At 39.1% G+C, this 21121-nt stretch overlaps 2 protein-coding genes across 2 annotated transcripts; both read left to right on the forward strand.

Annotated features, from left to right (window-relative positions):
• The first annotated feature begins 1576 nt into the window (after nt 1–1576).
• Nucleotides 1577–14983, forward strand: LOC133128895 (androgen-dependent TFPI-regulating protein). The gene is made up of 6 exons (XM_061242700.1): nt 1577–1729; nt 2942–3073; nt 3984–4085; nt 4186–4301; nt 5058–5209; nt 14979–14983. Exons 1-6 carry the CDS (start codon nt 1577–1579, stop codon nt 14981–14983), a joined length of 660 nt encoding a protein of 219 aa, XP_061098684.1.
• A 3922-nt stretch (nt 14984–18905) lies between these two features.
• LOC133129646 (forkhead box protein D3-like) lies at nt 18906–20537 on the forward strand. The gene has a single exon (XM_061243871.1). It carries the CDS (start codon nt 19168–19170, stop codon nt 20266–20268), a length of 1101 nt encoding a protein of 366 aa, XP_061099855.1. The 5' UTR covers nt 18906–19167; the 3' UTR covers nt 20269–20537.
• The last annotated feature ends 584 nt before the right edge of the window (nt 20538–21121 follow it).

Genomic DNA, 21121 nt, shown 5'->3' on the forward strand with positions numbered 1-21121 from the left:
TGTTACTCCTGTTTCTGTGAAGTGATTAGTGCTACTTATTTAAAATAGTTAAATCTGTCGGGGTGCGGGACAGAGGAACCAAGCGCGGACTTGGGGATAACGTGAAAATGGGAGGCTTTATTAATATTAGAGATGCAGGCAGGCAGAGGTCAAAATCCAGCAAACAGGTATTACAGGGGACATCAAGTGTTTAGTCGTAAAACAGAGGTCAATACTGGGTAAGCAGTCCAAACAAGCATATAAAAACATGAGTCCTAAAAACACATGCAGGGGTCACAACAGAATATCAAAGGAACCAAACAGAACAGATAACAGACATACCTGGCATAAGGGAAACAGAATTGACTAAGAACTAGCCCGATTAACAAAAACAGGCAGGTTAAATTGAACTAAACAAGGTGTGGGTGCAGGGGAACAGATGATGAGAGAATAACAAGAAACGGCTGAAACGAATGACAAGCGACAGGAAGGAAATACATATAAGGAGTGAAGGGCGGCGACACGTAATGGGGGGGAGAGGGAAACGAAGGACCGGAGTGAACACACAGAAAGACATGTAGAAACGAAAGAGAGACATGTAGAAACGAAAGAGAGACATGTAGAAAAGAAACCGAAACATGTAGAAAAGAAAGAGAGACATCTAGAAAAGGAAAGAGAAACATGTAGAGATGAAAGAGAAACCAAGAAAAGGGGGCACAGACATGACATAAAACAGTTTATGAACACTTGCTGGGTACGTTTGGTTTCAGCAAGTGGTCACACCTGCATCAGTGCCCCTTTATCTACTATTACTGTTACTATTACTGCATTTGAACTTGTGCACTGTGCCTGTTTCAGTTCTCTCCATAGAAGTCTGCTGTTGGTGACAATGTATGTTTATTTTTGGGAAGAATAAAGCATGTCCATTTCTCTGCACTAACATAATGTGCAGCACTTTTAAATATTCTGTAACTTTTATTATTACAGTACTCTTATTACTGACAAAGGCAGTGTATTCTTCTGTCATATTGTATGGTCTGTGCTGTGTCGTTTTTAAAACAGATTGACATTATGAATATCAACTTGTAAAGTGTAAAGCGGTGAAGCACTCTTCTCTGATGCTTACCATGGAGAAATGATTGATGCATCTGCCCTGCCTTTAAGTAAGGAACATAAACAATGCTGTATCCTGTCACTTACATAAAACATTCTGTTACAGTGAGCTATTGGTGCTTACACTACTCTCTGGAACACAGTTATAGATCACCACTCTCCAAATAAAGATGTTTAGCCTGCCTTTTCCTTGTCCTATCCCAGCAAAACAGATTATGAAACAATTCCTCACTTACGTCATAAACAATTTGCCCCTTGTGTGAGTGCGCTTTCATAACTCTAGCCGAGATTTGTCAGTCAGCTTGGTTAATCTTTCAAGCACTTTCTTTTCTTTTAAGTTCTAGAGCTCAGGCTGGTCACATGTTCACCCATTCTAGAATATTCATGCACACATAATGCTGAGTGAAAATGACATATACAGGTACATGGACCCAGGGGCTCTATTCTGTCACAAACCCAGCAGGGCATTCATTGGAGAATAAGTATGGCTGAGACTCTCAGGAAAAGCTTTCACATTTTGGTGTTTTCTTGGTATGCCTTTGTCCTCCTGTCACTTGCTGCTAAGGATGGTGAGCCACTACCACCTGGGATCTTCATGTACGGCGGACCCTGGAAATACCTCACTTTCTTGAATCTGGTAAGGTTATTTCCCTTATGTTCTTAACATCATGAAGGAAAAGGGGTCTGTTTCTAAAGGACAAACACAGGTTTCAGTATCAAAAATCCTTATGTTGGCAAGATAAATGGTAAGCTCTCACATATAGTATAGATTTGATTATATTATAATGTCAGATGTTCCCATACTTCTCAAGGTTTAGGTTTGACCGGAAATATTACAAGTTCCCATAGCTTGTTATTAGTGATTAATTATATTATGATTATTGGGCAAAAACCGGTCTATATTTAACATTGATGTGACATTTAGCATTTTGAATGATTGTTGTCTTTATTTAGAGTACAAATAACAAAAAGGATTCTACAATGAAAACATTGTATATCATAATTCAACTTTGAGGTGGAGTCCAGTGTAACAAGAGGTTTCCAGCCTTGAAAGATCAGATATGGTTTTACACTATGTACTATAGTATACTATACTATACTTTGTAAACAGTGAGCGTGTGCATGTGTGTGTTTTGGGGAAGGGGTTGTGTATACTGTTGTACTTGTAACTGAATCTATCTGATTATGTAATTCCTCTGTTACATGATCCTTGGACAACAGTAAGCACAAAGGTTCCATTTAAGTAAGCTGTACATTAAGAAGATAAACCCCTGCATTCCTCTGACACTGTGTGGTTCTGTGTGGTTATTCATGTATACACTCTCAGAAATAAAATGACAGTGGTGTACGTTTTTATTTCTTCACGGATCAAATTTCCCAAATGTACGCTGCATTCACAGTACCAATTGGGTACCTCTCCAGCAATAGACACTTTCCGTACCTTTATCTCTAAAGTTAATTTTATAATGTGCTTGGATAATCTACAATAGTGCTATTCTGTTCGGAGCCTAGTGGCCTAGATTTTTGGCCTTTCACCGCCGAGAAACAAACAAATAATACAAAAAGTGTGTCAAGGTCTGAATCTAGATGAATTGGAGCATTTTGGTGATTAAATATAACCAGCTTTTGAACTTTGACACATTGTTAGTATGTAGGTTTTTTGGGGTTTATCATTGTTTAGAAGCACACGCGTGGATCTAAAAGGATCAGTAATATGCATGATAGTCAAACAAAAGGTTGTGATGACTGCATGCATGTTGGTATCAGATCTGGTTTAGTCCATGTTACCGTAACAGACGGTGCAGTCTCTGATACACAGCTGGTTTTTTTTGACCGGTGATTTTGACAGGTACTGCAGATGGTGTTTTTCGGGCTGGCTGCAGCGTGTGATTTTCAGTCTTCCTCAGGGAAAGGCATGGACAAACAACTCGACCTGTGCATGCACCTGCTCTTCTCTGTCTTAGCCTTCCCTGTGGGTTTGGTAAGGACCTGCTTATTTATACAATTATCTAATCAGCCGATCGTGTGGCAGCAGTGCAATGCATAAAATCATGCAGGTTGGGAGCTTCAGTTCCATGGAATGATTGTCGGTGCCAGACAGGGTGGTTTGAGTATCTCAGAAACTGCTGATATCCTGCGATTTTCGCACACACCAGTCTCTAGAGTTTGCAGAGAATGGCGCTGAAAATGAAGAACATCCAGTGAGCAGCAGTTCTGTTGGCAAAAATTAATTGTAATGAGAGAGATCAGAGGAGAATGGCCAGACTGGTCAAAGCTGACAGGAAGGTGACAGTAACACCAAAACCACACATTACAACAGTGGTATGCAGACAAGCATCTCTGAACACCCAACGCACAAAACCTGGATAGGCAGCAGCAGAAGACTTAAGAAGTCTATAAAATAAGTCTAATAAATACCTAATAAAGTGCTCACTGGGTGTAGATACTGATTGAATGAATGAAAACATAAAATAGCATTTTCTCTTCCGTGGTCTAAGGCAAGCAGGATATTTTCACATTGTCATGGAAAAGTTGATGTGATATTGTGCTGATCCTGTTTTTAAATTCAGGGGCTATACCATTTATATTTCCACAATGTCATAGCTTCCTACTTCCTCTCTCAATATATTATGTTCTACAAAAGGTCATTTTGACTTTCTTAGTTTCAACCATATGATTCTCACAATTCATTGCCAGTCAGTATGACATACATATTGTACCACTCAAAAAGGCCCTTTAACATAGAAACGGTCTTTTTCTGTGTTTTTAACACACAAACTTGTAACTTTGTAACTTTTTTGTAACATAAATTGGCATCGGAAGTGCCTTTATTATGTTTGGTATTATGTTTCCATCTTGGAAATATGCTGCATTTTATTTTTCATTTGCAGTTTGTGGTGCTGCTTTTCTGGACGATCTTTACTTATGACCGGGAGCTGGTCTACCCCGGCTCAATGGATGAATTCTTCCCCCAGTGGATGAACCATGCAATGGTCAGTGCACAAATCTGTTGGATTACTGTTCATCTGCTGGTTTAGCTTAGTTAGGCTTGTCTTTCACTGCAACTGTCATTCCTCCATGTGTTTATTCTAGCACACACTGGTATTGCCTTTGTTATTGGGTGAGATTCTGCTACAGCCTCATGAATATCCCAAAACCAAGAATGGCCTGGCAGCCCTGGGCATCGTGGGACTGGCTTATTTGAGCTGGTGAGAGCTGGTGGGGTCTTGTTCGAAATGGGTTGATCTAATAATGAAAATGGTAATGGGGCTATGAACACCTGTCAACTGAATTTGGGGTGAAACACGATTAGCTTACAAATGGTACTACTCCAAGAAAAGGATGGATCATAGAAGGACATAGTTCCTTTGTTTTAAAATTAAATAACATTTACAGTTTTAATACAGTCCATGGGTCTTATCTTACGCGGCGGTAAAAACAAACATAAGTGTCATTGCTAGTTTCAAAAATGCCCTTGTACCATAATTCAGACTATTATAATGGACTCGTGCAGGAGCAGGTCTTTTTCCTCAGGGGAAAACCTGTCTGTTTCTAAATCTACCATCATATGCATACTGTGTATAGCAACCTGACAAGGGGTAAACACAGTTGGAAGTATAGGGAATGGAATTGACATTCTGATTGGTTTATCGTATGTTACATCCAAGACACACCTATTAATTAATCAAGCGACTAAGTCCAGCCCTTTTTTACCTTAATTTTATATGTAATTTATTTAATTTAACTATCCACCTGGAAACAGGTAAAAGTCTGACCACGCTCTAAATAGATTTGCGTGCTGCGCTATTGTCATTATGACTTGGAAAACTCTGTGGCATGTACTTATGTGTAGTATTTCACCCAGGTCTGTTGCACATGCATTTCTCTCAGTTGTCATTACAAATTCAAGGGTTCCCCAAGGCACTTCAGAACCTAAAGTTGGGTTTGGGGATGCTCCCCTGCAGGGTCATTTGGATTTACCTGGCTGCTGGTATCTGGGTGTACCCTCTGCTTGGCCTCTTCAGCACCCCAGGGCTGATGGGGCTTTTCTTCTGCAACATGTCCATCGTGACCCTCCTCTACATGCTGGGACAGACTCTGAACAAGCAGGTCTGGGGTGAGTCAGCTCTTTCAATAAACCCGATAGAGTACCTTTGCACTATTGTGTTTGGACTATCTTCTGTGTAGCTGGAGCCATACATTTTGAGCACAGTAGAGTATATAATTTGCAGTATGTCTGTGGTGTTTATAGTATGTTTGGAGTATGCATAATATTAAAGTGTGAGTAGTATACGTATACTTGTGAGTAATGAGTTTGGAGTGCACATACTGTAGCATGTCTACTATGCTGCACCCATTTTATACCACAGCTGTTACTCTGTGGATTCCCAGAAAGGGGCGTTGTGCTTTTCATATTGCACAGGCAATGACAAAATCATTCTCTTAATATTTTGTTCACATAGCAGGTAGTTGCCTGAGTAGTAGACACACTCTAGGGTGGCACAGCCATGCAGTGAGTCTTCTGAGAAAAAAAGAACGATATTATATTTGATATTATAATATATAACATTATAAATGATAAACATAAGAGCTATAGTTCTCCCAAGGCAATGAGCCCACATGAGACAAATATTTTGCAAGTCTCTCCCAACTATTGAGCCTTGTGCGAAATCTACAGAATATATTTGTATTTTCCTTAGGATATAAGGCAGTGAATTGCACATCCTCCAGTAGAAAAAGGAAAACCAGAGTTGCGGACTGATTATGGACACATCAGTCTGAACACCATAAGATTGGACTTGTCTATCAGGCTACAGTATACCTGGATGCAACACGCTGTCTTGTGATTGGAAATATCTATAAGAGAGAAGTATGATGGTAAAGTATCCATGTTATTCTCTCAGGGATTACAGTACTAAAGAGCTCATTTTCAAATTATCATTGCATCTCATCTGGAGGACTGAATAAAGTTTTAAATGTTCTTTTCGACCGGTGTCTGTTTTTTTTTGTTTTGTTTTTTGCTTTAATGTCAATGAATAATGCACTTTAACCTCATTATTCATTGTTTCATTTCAAATCCAAATAAACCATTTCAAAGTGCTGGAATACAGAGCCAAAAGAACAGAAATCGTACCACTGTCCAAATACTTAGGGACTGCACTATATGTCAGACTAATACTAATGACTAATGGAAAATTATGCATTGATATTGTTTGTAGCCTCTATATCAATATAGAACCATGAGAAGATGCATTCACATCGTATTGACCACTATGACAATTTGAACAAAAAAAAAGATTCCATAATCTACATTTGGAGTTGGAGACGTCATTGTATCTTACAGTTCTTCTCAATTCCAGAGTCATTTTGAATGAAACTGGTCCACATAATTATGATAGTGACTTACACATGCATTAACTGATGAGCTGATGTTTGCATGAAGACGAATGTAGCCGGTAGAGAGGCCCATGCAGGAAGGGGGTACAGATGTGGTAGAAGTAGCAGATGTCTTTAGCAGTAGCAGTAGCAGTAGCAGTAATGCTCTTCAGTACTGTAGCAGATGTCAGAGGAACATCCCTGATCAAAGAGCCACTGTAAATGTACCAGGCCAATGGGAGGGCACCAGTCATGTGTATCACAAGCATCATTGAGGGGGTTCTTACCCACATTTCCACAGCTGGGCCATAGAAACTTTGTTCCATGAATTTCCTTCACCATAAAAAATCAGGTGAAGCTGACAATTTGCAGTCCTGCGGGACAATTCTTGCATTCCATAACTCCTGACTGGTTTGTGATCCAGACATATGTGATTGCACATGCACATTGTGCAAGTTCTATCCCCATACTTCCCATTAATCCTACTGAGGAGTTATTTTCTCCGTGGACATGGAAGATATAAGACCACTGCTGTCCGTATTACCAGATGTCCCTCCTTGTTGAAGTGGAAGCTGGCTGTCTGACAGTCAGAGCAGAGGATTGTCAAGGGTCAATGCAGCACTGCTGGAGATTTCTTCCTTGTTGTTGTGCAGAGGAGAATATCCCATGCTGTGCCCAACATATGGCTTGAGCGTCTAGAAAGCATAGACTGAAGGTGCAGTGTACAGTACATTAATTTTTCCATTTTGGCTTTGTTGTTTTCACAGAAATACAGACTATTTCCATAATCAGACTGGTATACTTTATTTTGTTCTGTGTATTTACGGCATCATTCAATTTGTTTATTTAGTTACTTTTGTTTTTATTCTTCTGTGACATTCTTTCTGCTTTGCTGTTCTTTGGTAAAATTATTTTCGGAAACTATAATGCCATTGTAAAATGTTTACTTACTTTTCAATACTATACTTTTAGTATTAAAAGTTTGCACACATCGTCAAAAAGAGTATCCGTGTTTGTGTAGTTGTAATTAGTATTTATTGGGTAATAATTTATACTTATATCATTGTATGTTCTGTGAGTTTTGTAGAATTATTTGATTTTGTGATGTATCAAAAATGGTTAATAATATTTTGGTAATGATCAGCATCAGTATTCCTTAGTTATGAGAATGGATCAAAATCCACATTCTCAACAACAACACTGAAACAAGAAATTCACATCATCAGATGCTTTTTTTATTTTAGTTTCTCTGAAAAACAGATTTAAAAATTGAGAAAGGGCTTGACTTTCTGAGCATATTCACCTGCTGGGTCTCCTCTTTTCCATTGCATCAAACCGCCTCTAGGGGGTGCTCCAAGGCAGCAAAGGACCTTGATGATATCACCAGGTAATTATTCCAGTGCCTGGGAGATCAACTGGACACCAGTACTCTGACTTTTACCTGCTATACCATATATCACTTCTGAAAGGGACTTCATAAGACTTCTGGGAGATGTAGTTTCTGAGATGGGAATCAAGGCAGTATTGGGTATGAATTTCAGCAGAAACAGCAGCACCAAACTGCATAAAAATGTTATGTCACACTTGTGCAACTGTTACATTTTATTTGTGTTCCTTGGAGCAAAAGGTACCCCCTGAGTTAAAGAACTGGTGAATCACACCAGCTTTCAGAGGATGGTGGGATGGTGAAGAAAAGGAGGATGCAGATGACAGAAGCATTACTCATGTTTAAGTACAACACAGTAATGAGACCAGGGACCTCATCTATAAAACGGTCTTACGATCAAATTGTATTTAAAATAGTGGCTTATCTATAGTAGTTTTAAATCCCACTTTGACATGGATGTGATTGTATCTCTATGTCCCCATGTACATATTTCCATGATTGAGTCTGACTCATTTTGCTCTGCTGGGTCACAAGTCAGTTAGTGACTGATATGGCACCCGTGAGGGCTCCTACACATCAACTCTTGATCAGATGTCCAATGCACACTGCCCATATTGTCCTGTGGTTGGGCCCTCAAGGCCCAATATACCCCACGAATCAGGGTCCTTCTCTGCTTCCATAAGTGCTATGAACTTTGACCTTTCATCTGAGAGAGTCCAAACAGCTTTGTTCTCTGTAAATATACTCTGGGCATTATGAAATGCAGCTCAATTTAATCACATCTCTCTTGGTTAAATTGTTGTTTCTTTTATCTGCAGACAACATTTTGTGTGTGCTTATATGGTCAAAACTGTTGGATTAAATAAAATTTTTATCTATACATTTATAATATGCTGCTCTTCCTTTTCACTGTAACGTATACATTTTTGCATATAAGAATTATGCACGCCAAAATTTTTTGAAATTGAATGGCAGTGGTGACATTTCTTACCAAGAAATGTTATATGGTTTGATTAATTTTCACTCGCACACATACACAAAATGTATCCACACGTAGACTATGAAGTAAGGGTACGATTGTTTTAGTTTCACTTAAACAGTTTTTTCAACTTGAAATTTGATGAAAAGTTTGTGATGGTTGTTTATTCATGCAAAATAGATATGGGGTTTAAAATTCAATTAAGTTGCTTTATATTATGGGTTTAAGAAGGCGGGCCATTTTTTATCCCTTAGAACAAGGGGAGTATACAGAATGTTAAGACGACACAAGGGTTGAATGCAGTTTAATAAGCCCCTTGGTGCAAGCATAAATTAGCAATATTGTTGTGCGCTGTCGTTCTTTCGTTGAGAAATCGGTAACTTGGACGGGCTGCGTACACTGTTTTCATCAGGAGTCCCCAGCTGCTCTGTCCGATTCCCTTTGATCCCGGTCAGCAAGAAGCAGGCTGACACTGCCTGCATTGTGTGTAGGCCGATACACACAAGAATTGAAGGCCTCAAGTGATTCCTCTGGGTGAAGGGCATGCTGGAACCCCTAAAAGGAAATGGAGAGCCCAGACCTTCTGGTCAGAGAGGTCAAAGGTCGCAGCTTCCCTTTGCGAGACTCAAGTTTTCTCAGGGACACTTCTGCCATGGGACTGGTGGGAACAGACAAGACTAAACTGTGGCAGACCTGAACATTGCAACACCTAGAGGCGCAGATATCTCTACCTGGTCTTATCCTATGGTCAGAGCCCCAGATATCTCTACCTGGTCTTATCCTATAATCAGAGCCCCAGATATCTCTGCCTGGTCTTATCCTATGGTCAGAGCCCCAGATATCTCAACCTGGTCTTATCCTATGGTCAGAGCCGCAGATATCTCTACCTGATCTTATCCTACGGTCAGAGCCCCAGATATCTCTACCTGGTCTTATCCTACCGTCAGAGCCACAGATATCTCTACCTGGTCTTATCCTACGGTCAGAGCCCAAGATATCTCTACCTGGTTTTTTAACATTACTGTACTTCCAGGTTCATTTTGGAAATGTGATCCTTGAAGAACAAAAATGTATCTCTACTGTCACTTTATTTCTGAGGGTGAATTGCCGATTTGTGAGAGTGTAAAAATCCATAATTCTCAAAAAAAACATAATCGCTTGTTGTTCAGTATGTTTTAGGGGGAAATATGAATGTGCAACTATTTGCCGAAAGCCATACAACATTCCCGACATTTGGAGAGCAAAGCATCTTTTTTTAAAGATTGTACCCGTGCATGTACAACATAACTATAAATCTCTTTCCGGGCATACTGAAACGCATGGTAAGAAATGTTGGAAAAAATTATTTCCATCTAGTGCGGGTTGGACATTCCCGTACTGAGCACAGCTGTCCAGCACACTCTACACTGGGTCTATTGTGACATTCCCACAAACCGAGTAGGCGTGAATACATTAACCCCTCCAAAACAGAAGTCTGCCTTTCTTTGTGCTTTTGACATATACTCTGTCTTATTTGGCCTGTTTTTGGGCTCGTTTGGTTCACATCCGGCTTGAACCACAACGACAAAGAATGAACATCATTGATCCGGTAATTATATTAGACTCGCAAGCGGGAGAGATAGAGCCGTTGGAAAATGGTGCTAAAATGTGTTTTTGGGGGGCCTTGACAAAGAGCTTTTTGAATTACTAGTGGGAATTTTTAATATCTGAGTCATGTCTGAGGGTTCTCCCTGAGGTCTGTAAATCATTAGCTTTGTTGTTTATCCATTTTAATTCACTCTAACGGCAAACTTTTGGTTTGAGGTCATCGGAGAATGAATGTCTTCAGCTGTGAAAAAGCTGTGGAACGGGGTTTTCCCCAGCTCAGACAGTCATCCCAGCACAGACCCATTCTGCTGTATTAAAAGGGCATCTTTTAAAGATTCTGGCTGTGTACTTTGAAAGACAGAGCCCATTTCACATAAAGACCAACAGATGAATGAAAACCACAGTGCACAGTTTTCCTGTTGAAAGACCCAAACTTCCCTTTTGCGTGTTTGCACATCCTGCCGACACGACAAGAGAACAAGCTGTCAACAAGCCTGCAGAACATTTAAAATACAATGCCTTTTTAAACGTATTGTGTAAGGGATAATGGGATAAAGGGAAACCATGCTCTTGGATTGACTGTAGTCTTCCACTTGGCTTGGTGCACTCAAAACAACAGTGATAGTGACATCTCCTGCCATGGCTCCACTTCTTAGTTTGAGTTAAGTTTGTTTTTATTTTATTTAAGGCCCGTAACCTGCACTGCTCCAGGGGAGGATTGTCTCCTGTTTAGTCTAATCAACTGTATGTTGCTCTGGATAAGAGCGTCAGCCAAATGCCATTAATGTAATGTAATGTAATGGATACAGTGCCCCCAACATCCAAGTTGTGTGCTTCCAAGAGATGTGATGGCCAGTATTTTCTGTGATTCCGTTCCAGCTTATACAGGCCAAAGAAGGACATTCTCTAGGGTGTCACTCTCTAAGGTGATGGGTTAACCTCTCCAGCCATACCAGCAGACAGCTATTTCAAACCCTCACAGTGCATCAGAGTAGCACGGCTATAGTGCTCACATAGGCACAAGCAGCATTGAGCGCACTGTAGGGGAGCGTCCCAGTACTCAAAAAATCATCCTTTCCTCCACTCATCTCTGCTCCCCGTCCCCCAGTACGGTGGCAGGAGCCAAGTGGCGGAAAGAAAGTAGCAATCGGAGATTTAGTAGTATTTTTTTAGTATTTAGAAGCACCCTTGATTTTGCAACATCCCTAAACCATCCCTAAATCCTTAGGGTTAGAATTTCTTAATGTCATGTTGATTCAATGTTGCAAATACACCTGAAGAGTGCATTTTCATTTCAAGTCTAGGCTCCAGATAACTCTTCATGGTGTCTTTTGGGAAGCGCACGTGAAATTTTCATTTTATCAATATTGTGTACGATGTATGCCGTGCTTTCTTATTATCGGGAAACGGCGAGCAGCGAGCTCAATATTTTGCTGTAGTTATATTTTTTAAACTACATTTCAATTACTTAACACACTAAAGCCTTCAGATTGAGATGCAGCCTCAGGCTTTTAGATCATTCATTGGACTGCCTTTAGATCAGTTCCACAGGACTGATTTTGGGTCATTAATCTAGACCTTTGGAGGCAAAAAGCCACTTACTAAACGGCTTCCCTCCCAAATTGTTCACTGACTGACTGCCATGTCTCCACAATCAGTCCTTATTCAGTCTGCTTCTGGAGCATACGTTACATCACCACCGTTACCATGGGCAGCAGGCCTGTGAGGTCATAAACTTCCTGTTTGACCTCACTGAGTTTGTGCGAAATTAGTCTTTTCTTTATCCGCCAATTTAGGTGGGTGGATAGGTCGCGGGTCAAACAGGAACGCATTTGATGTCTCCTCTGCCTCGACGACCCCTACGCAGCACCCCTTCGAGGGAGGAGCCGGCCACCATAGTACTTCCTCTGCCAAACGCTGGCTCATTTTTCAAAGAATGGCGCCATTGATTTTGTTCTTATAGCCAACACTGTACATGTTTTGCCAGGAGGGACAAACGTTTCATCTGAAGAGAACCTTCGCGCTCCTTTCCCTTCTCACTGACGGGGTGGGCTGTAGCCTGGAGTGAGCACGCTAGAATACCACAGGAGGAGAGAAGCGGTCATGTGAGGCATTGTGAGTTTTATTACCGAGTTGTCTCTTCTGAGTGCCACACACAGTGCTGAGCCTGGGCGCCTTATGTATTTGTGCAGAGAATAGCAATCATGCTCAAGTCACTTGCATCATGGTAAAATTAGTCGCATGTTTGCTGGAAATATTGTAACTGTAATTCCAGCAAATGTGAAGCGATACAAATTCACAAAACCATACTGTATACTTCTTAGTTTCCCCGGCCCATTTTAGCATTGAGTTCACAATTACTCTTGCTTTCATGCCTTGTTAAGTAATGTATCATTTTTACAAATATGTCTTCAATCCATTGAATAGCTAATTCAAGCGTTGTAGTTTTAAATAAAGTTGGTTTGGTAAACTTTCCAAAGTCCACATGAGGGAAACAAAGATACAAACTTGATTTTTATAGGTTTTGTTTTGTGATGAACAATAATGAACAAAGAATAGTTGAACAATTTAGTGTCACAAATATTATAAAAACCAACAAAAAACTTGCCTTCAAACATTAGATCTTTACAGTGTTACAGAGTGTGTATTTGCCTTTCTATTGTTCTTTCAGTCCAGTATTTGCCACTGTTAATCTCTATCTTCCTCTGTTCCTCTGTCCATCAAACCAAACCACAGAAAGGTCAGCTGCCACAGTGGTGCTGTGCATCGCAATGGGCCAGCCTTTCGTCAAATTTTGTCCTTAGCTTTGATTTACAATGAAATGTTTCATTTATTCCCAACTACATTTTAACATTTTGTTCTTATTTTCAAAGTAAAAATGGTCATTATGCAGGTCAATCACAACAATACATATAAAACAACCCATACATTTTATCACCTTTCATTTGCCCTGTACTGAGGATTTATGAAGTAGGTATTTGGTATTTGAAAAGTAAATCAATGGTGGTCTGTTGCACAGAATGGCACACCTGTCATATACACACTGTGGGTGGTTGAAAATCACATTGGTCTCATATGGATAGGCTCATAAACAAAAAAGCAAACAAATGCAAAATAGCTTTACATTTATTGTGCCCTTTGGATATGAAATATGCTTTGCAGTAGAATGGTCGACTGTCATCAGACACGTGGGTGGAATTGAATTGCTAAATCAAAAGTCCGCCGGGATAATCTTGGATGTAAATGTTTATAGCTATAGTCTGCAGTGTATATACAAGAACTAGTTATGCCTTTTCACAATAGCACTTTAATTAGGAACAGTTTGTGGAGGGAAACAACACACATACCCAGCATATTTGATTTGTTAATTGAAGTACCACCAGCATAAATATTATTTCATTCTTTCAATTTCAGATTTACATGACATTTCAATTGAACGAGAACCCAAAATAATATCTGAGATTCAGCCTTTGTTGTGCAATATGAATTATTTACATCTACATTTCAAATTGTTTGTCTTGATCATCAGCCCTGGGAACAGAGAGAAAAACATGAGAAGAACAAAAGAACATTTTATTAAGGTTGACAACTTTTAAACTAGTCTGAGAACATAATGTTCACCACCCAGTGATTAAATATTTTGTTTAGTTAGAATATTTTTGAAGAAGTAGTTGGTGATTGCAGAGCAAATGTTAAACAGTAAGTTTTGCTGACAGTTCAGACACTCACTGAGCACTTTATTAGGTAGGCCTGTACACCAGCCTGTTAATGCAAATATTTAATCAGCCAATCATGTGGCAGCAACTGCATGCAGACATGGTCAAGAGGTTCAGCTGTTTTTCAGACGAAATGCCAGAATGGGGCAGAAATCTCTGAAACTCTGAACGCACAATGCACCAAACCTCTTAAGTGGATAGTCTAGGGGCGACATGGCTCAGGCAGTAAGAGCAGTCTGGCAGTCGGAGGGTTGCCGGTTCGATCCCCCTTGAAGTGTCCCTGAGCAAGACACCTAACCCCCAAATGCTCCTGACGAGCTGATCGGCGCCTTGCATGGCAGCCAATCGCCGTTGGTGTGTGAGTGTGTGTATGAATGGGTGAATGAGAAGCATCAATTGTACAGCGCTTTGGATAAAGGCGCTATATAAATGCCAACCATTTTGCATTTACAGCAGCAGAAGACCAATAAGTTTTTTAAAAAGTCCAATAAATACCTATTAAAGTGCACATGACTGTATATTATGTTGCCATATAACAGGATATAACAGGATCTGGACTGAGTGGCTCATGGAACCCCTGGAATGTTCACATTTTTCTAAAAACTGGATTTTTTTCCTCTGCAAAATTGTCCTTTTTTTGACCTAATACTATTGTCTTGTATTTTTTTAATATATATTCAAAAATAGTAATTATGTGTTTCATAGCACAACATACAGAATGGTTCTTGAGATTAAGAGGAAAGACTTACTGCATGTCCCCACAGAAAAATGACACAGAGAATGAGAAGCTTGATTGAAGGATGTTCAGAACCTATGTAACTTTTCTCTGGGTCTTTGACAGCATAATCCAGACATAATAATTTTGTCAGCATAAATAGGTTTTTTTTAGCTGCCTTTAAGAATAAACACACACTTGCTCATCTCCTTGAAATGTCTTTTATTACCTATTTTATTATGCTGAAATAAAAAATGGAATCAAGCTGTTAATAGATTGCAAATTCTGCGAATGCTTCACGTTTTGTCTGGACAGAAAATCAAGAAGCATAATTCTGCTTGAATATGTGACTTGGCACTGCTAATTATACATCTGTTTAACTGTATATATGATCTCATTGCCCAATGAGGGCTAAAATAGAGAACTTGCCTTCTTCTGCATTAGATTACATCTCTGGTATTAAGCAGATGCTCTTATCCAAAGTGATTACAAAATGTTGACCCTGAAACCTCTAACTTTTAAGACCAGTCCTATAAATGATGCTACACTGTCATACATGTGCACTCTGTCACACTTCTGATAGTGATAATGACGTATTAGGTGTTAGATGCTATTGCCATAAGGTTAACAAACTGCACTCATATACACAGGTACACACATACTTACATTTGCTTATATTTCCCTGTTATTCAAATCGTTGATCCTCGGTAAATATGTCACCTGTGTTCTAATGCCAGCCCTGGCACACAATCACTAACAGAATTACTAATTACATTTGGCACATTAAACTGTTTGTAAACATTTACAAACTTTCAAAGAAGGACTAAAGGACTTTAAATTATATTATTGTAATGCAAGTCAACTGACTGAGTTGACTTAATCTTAATTTCTAGTGTAGATTGTTTTCATGCAGGATATCTAGCCTGGTAATTTAATTTGTCTGAATTAAGCTCTCAGGTTGCATCACATGGCTTAAATATCTATTTGCTTTGAGTTTTTTGGTTTGCCCTTGGGTGAAATACACGAGGTCCTTGAGCTGTGAATTTTACAGCAGGGCTTTGATCGTCTTCAAACACAACAAACAGGCTTGTTCTCGCTGAGAAATTAGCCATAGCCGATTGTTGTGCACTGAACAGAATGTGAGTATGCGTGTTTCTTTTCACCAGACCTTTAAAAATCTCAATTATTAAGTCACGATTCTGAACGCAAGCATTTTCAACGTCCACTTTTTATGAACGGATGGCAGATATAAGAAATCTCGTGCGAACAGACCACTTTCACTCCTGAAGAATGTCTCAAAATAAAGTAAAACATAACTTTTGGCGCAATTTACTATTAGAATTGTTCAGGTTTATTATTTGAATTTGTAATCAGAACAGAACACATGATTACCTCAAGAATTCATGATCTGGCTATGTGATAAATATTCTGGAACGAGCAGTAGCCTATAGTTCACGCCCGACCATTTTTATGACTACAGATACAGACCTGAGTCTGAATCAATAATTACTGCTATATTGCCAGCTACCAGACATGTGTATTCATCTAATATTAAAATAATATGAACAGCAAAAATGTTTCTGATATTGTGATTTAAGGTAACACGATTTGTTATGGAAACACAACGTCAACGCTCTGTTGTTTCACTGAATTGGTCACTAATAATTGATTTTCCTAGTACATCCTGTGTAGAGTAATTAAGGATTTCAACGGGTCTACAAGCTATACAGTATATCTAAAACAGTTACAACCTAGTCCTACTAGTATGAACACCTGTTTCTCATCTTTCAATTAAAAAGCGACATATCATTGCTGGCCGAAAAGGGCATTTTGTTATGCTAAGTTTGAAATATGGCGTAGACGGGCCCTCGTCGTTTTGTGTGTGCCATGTATGTATGTATGTACTAGCTATGCATGCACTAGTTTGCATGAGCACTTCTTCAAACTGGGTTTCCTCGTGGGAACGTTCAGACCATGAACGAGTGTACCAGCAAAATCAAATTAAGTTGAGAGATTGCATTAGTATTTACAGCCAGGCGCCATTTGTAATAGAGGGGGGCGCTGAAATAGTCTTATAGACATAGGCTATAGCCTCCTGTATATGCTTACAAGCGATGAATGAGGTTTGGGGCGTTGTTAATTCCTCATGGTGCTTATGTTTCCTTGGCAGAATCTGTTGGTGGAATATACCATCCTATGGTAGTTTATTCCGCCGTAGGTAATTGTGTTGTTATTAATAGTAAAGAAAAAGGTTTTTTTTCCTGATTTTTATATTCTGATAGTTAAACCTCTACTGGAGGCTCCATTGTGAAAAGAATTATAATAATTTAATTTAATTAAAAGTAAGTATAGCCTGGAGGCTATTATTATTATTATTATTATTATTATTATTATTATTATTATGCATGTGAATAATGCCAATATTAACCATTCCTAAATTATAATTAATGTAAGCGATATCATACTACTACTACTACTACTACTACTACTACTACTACTAATAATAATAATAATAATAATAATAATAATAATAATAATAATAGTTGTTGTTGTTGTTGTTATTATTATTATTATTATTATTATTATTATTATTATTATTATTATTATTATTATTAGAATATCGAATATCTAAATAGATTTAAAAGTATGATGAGACATTTGCGGGTTTTTAAATAATTTGTCTCATTTATGAATGCAAACCCATTATCCCCTTATGTATAAAATAGCACGTGAATTTATTATTACTGATAATTTATCATTTATCATAACAGGGGTCCCAGAGTCAGCAGTATTTATAAATTTGACTTGAAAATATTCCACATTCCAGAGCACGCTACGCTTTTAGCATTTGGAGACAGTAAATATGCAGTATGTATTCAACTCTAACATAGTGCAAATTAGTCCAATTTGGACCATATGTATGCTACCCTGTAAAAGTTGATTGAACATTTTACTGTGCATCACTTCCAGCACAGTACGCATGTACACATGTACGTTTTATGTTCTTATATTGACGCGATTAGAACAAAATTTCTTTATGTATGTTGGTTTGTTGAAATGTAACATTACCACAGTTGTCACCACATACACATTTGGAGACTAACAAAATAGAATGTAGCAATGGTTTGCAAATTATGCATATGATATGCATATATTCCCATTCAAAATACATGACATTGAACATAATGCGTTTTTCATTTACAGCGCGTTATTGGGTGATTTTCAAAAAACGAATTGGTAATTAAAATATTTATACATATACATATACTGAAGCATAGGTATATGAACCCTTCTTAATGGCGGCAATGCTTTGTTGTCCTGAGATGTGACGTGTATTTATTAATTGCTGGACAATGAGATTAAATACATGTACTTGCATTTAAAATGCTTGTCATTTCTAAATGATAAGAAAACTGGCATATATGTGCATTCTTCCTCCAAGAACTGGTTTAAATAAAACAGACTTCAAGGTAAAACATTTTCATTGTGCATAGAAATAAAATAAACATATTATGAAAATATTGCATTACCTTCAAAGCTGTCATAGTTCCTATATAAGTTACAGTACCAGCAATTTCAGATGTGTCAACAGTGTTTCAGGATTTAGGCTACAGCTGCCCTTACCTTTAATTGATCTTTATAGGCTAAGTAAACAATTTAAGCAGAGGAGTTTATCTAAAACAGATTTGAATATTAGATTAGGCTATGAGTGACTGAGTGATCAGTACGCATTTCAGTTTTGTCTGTCCCACCCACCCCTCATTGTGGAGCGCTTTAGATGAGCTCTTCATATTGCGCTTTCTAAAATAAATATTAGTAGTAGTAGTAGTAGTAGCAGCAGCCTATAGTAGTCGTAGAAAACTATCATGATACTACTCTCCGGTCCACAAATTACGCAATAACGCGATTTATATATAAGGGGGCATATGACGTAATTGCGCCACGTGACTGTAGTGACAGTATATTTTTAGCCGAAAATAAGGCAGTGCTTAAAACCGGGTGTAAACCACGTTATCTTCAGTAGCTGTAGCCTACTTTGAGGGAACTGTGAGGAGTGGACGTGAGGCATAGCATAGCTGCATGTTAATATTTTCAAACTTGTGAAGAGGCTACATTTTAACAGGTTAATTAGCCTAATTCCAAACTTGTAAAGAGGCTAATGTTTTACAGATATTGCCAACGTTTAACTTTAAAAGGCGTAAAGATTCGTCCTACCGAAACTTTGACATAGGCTATATAGACTACTGTTGTTATTTACAGTAAAACGAGGGTCAACGAAACCAACGCTTGGTTCGCTCTTCTGAATAAAGTGGTGATGACCCTGTCTGGGGCTAGTAGTGCTAACGACATGTCTGGCCAGACTGTCCTCGCAGCTGAAGACGTTGACATCGACGTGGTTGGAGAAAGTGATGACGAGGAGCTGGAACGGGACAGCGACTGCGATAGACCAGCATCCCAACAGGAGACGGTAGCCGCCAGTGCTGGGGAACAGGCTGGTGTTCCCTTTGAAAGTGCAGCCATCCAGAGCAGCGGAGTGATCAAAGGGGACGGGCTAGAGAAGTCGTCAAAGAACAGCCAAGTAAAGCCACCTTACTCATACATAGCACTCATCACCATGTCTATTCTCCAGAGTCCACAGAAAAAATTAACACTTAGCGGCATCTGCGAGTTCATCAGCAGCCGTTTTCCGTACTACAGAGAGAAGTTCCCCGCTTGGCAAAACTCCATCCGACACAATCTTTCTCTGAACGACTGCTTCGTCAAAATCCCACGGGAAGCAGGGAATCCTGGAAAGGGCAACTACTGGACACTGGACCCACAATCAGAGGGCATGTTTGACAACGGCAGCTTTCTCAGGAGACGGAAAAGATTCAAGAGGCACCAGCCAGACATTCTCAGGGACCAAACCGCCCTCATGATGCAGACTTTTGGAGTTTTTGGCATTGGGAATCCTTACAGCCGTCACTTTGGGATTCTCCCCTCAGCGTATCCCCATCCAGCGGCGTTGCACCCTTATATCCATCCACTGGGAGCCGTGTTTCCCGCGGCCGTACCACTGATGTCTACGGCTGAACTAAACAGAAAAGTTTTCAATTCCCAACTCTGCCCTAATCTTCAAATGCAGCTGAGCAGTCGATGCCCCGCAACCGCGGTAAAGTCTGAACCTGCAAATAAACCTTCTTTCAGTATAGAAAATATAATTGGGATGACCAACATGTCGTCCAGCATACAAACATTTCAAAAGTCACCTATGACAGTCCGGTCAGTCGTACAGACCGTGCAGCCGCGGGCCCATACCGCAATGTTGCCCATCCTCAACGCGTCCTCGCATTTCATCCCCGCACAGTTTCTTCCAACAACATCCATTACAACTATGCCAAAATATTCATCTGCTTCTCAAAACCTGCCTTGCTAAAACAGAAAGGTGGAAACTTTGCTGTATCGTATAATACACTCTAAAATGGTTCCAATGGGAACCCTGTGATTCCATAGAAGAACCCGATCAAGTTCAATGGTTCTTTATCGGACAAATTGGTTCTTTGTCTGGGAGCGTTTACACTTAACACCTATGACTGAGGGTTCCATAAAGAACTAAAATGGTTCCTCTATGGAATCAACCTTTCTGAACCATTTTGAGTGTAGGGTACCCAGCACTGGACTTATAAATCTGTATGCACTGTCAATAAGAACCAAATAGCAACTGTACAGGTAAAATGTGTAACCTAAATATATTTGTATGATGAAACTGATTCCCTTTGTGTTTTTCATTCATTTTGTTTAAAGAGTTTCGTTAACATTTTTTTGTTAAGATTTTATTTAAAAAAATATATTTACTCTAATTCTGTGTTCATTCGTGTAGATGATTCCATGCTGCTCCCACGTAAATTATGTAAATAAGAGTTCATAATGTTATGAGCAGTACCCTTAAAACATTGGTTTAAAAACTTTATAGTGGAAATATGAACAGTATCTGCGCATGGTTAAAATAACAAACTGAGTTTCCTAAGAATAGATTTTGTTTGGTTTTAACTCATATCAGTAGGTTACAATAAGGGACAGTCAATTCCTCTCCATCAATGTTTAAGTCTAAGGATGGCAACTTCTCTGGAATATTATCTGGATGATGCTGCTGATAATATTATTATTATTATTATTATTATTATTTCATTGGTGGCAGTAGTAGTAGCTACAATACGATACTATCGTCACGGCACAGATACTTTTTTTTTCCAAGTCTTCGCTACAAAGCACTTTTAACGTCTTCAATC

The sequence above is a fragment of the Conger conger genome, chromosome 5 (assembly GCF_963514075.1).
Source record: "Conger conger chromosome 5, fConCon1.1, whole genome shotgun sequence".
NCBI classification, from domain to species: domain Eukaryota; kingdom Metazoa; phylum Chordata; class Actinopteri; order Anguilliformes; family Congridae; genus Conger; species Conger conger.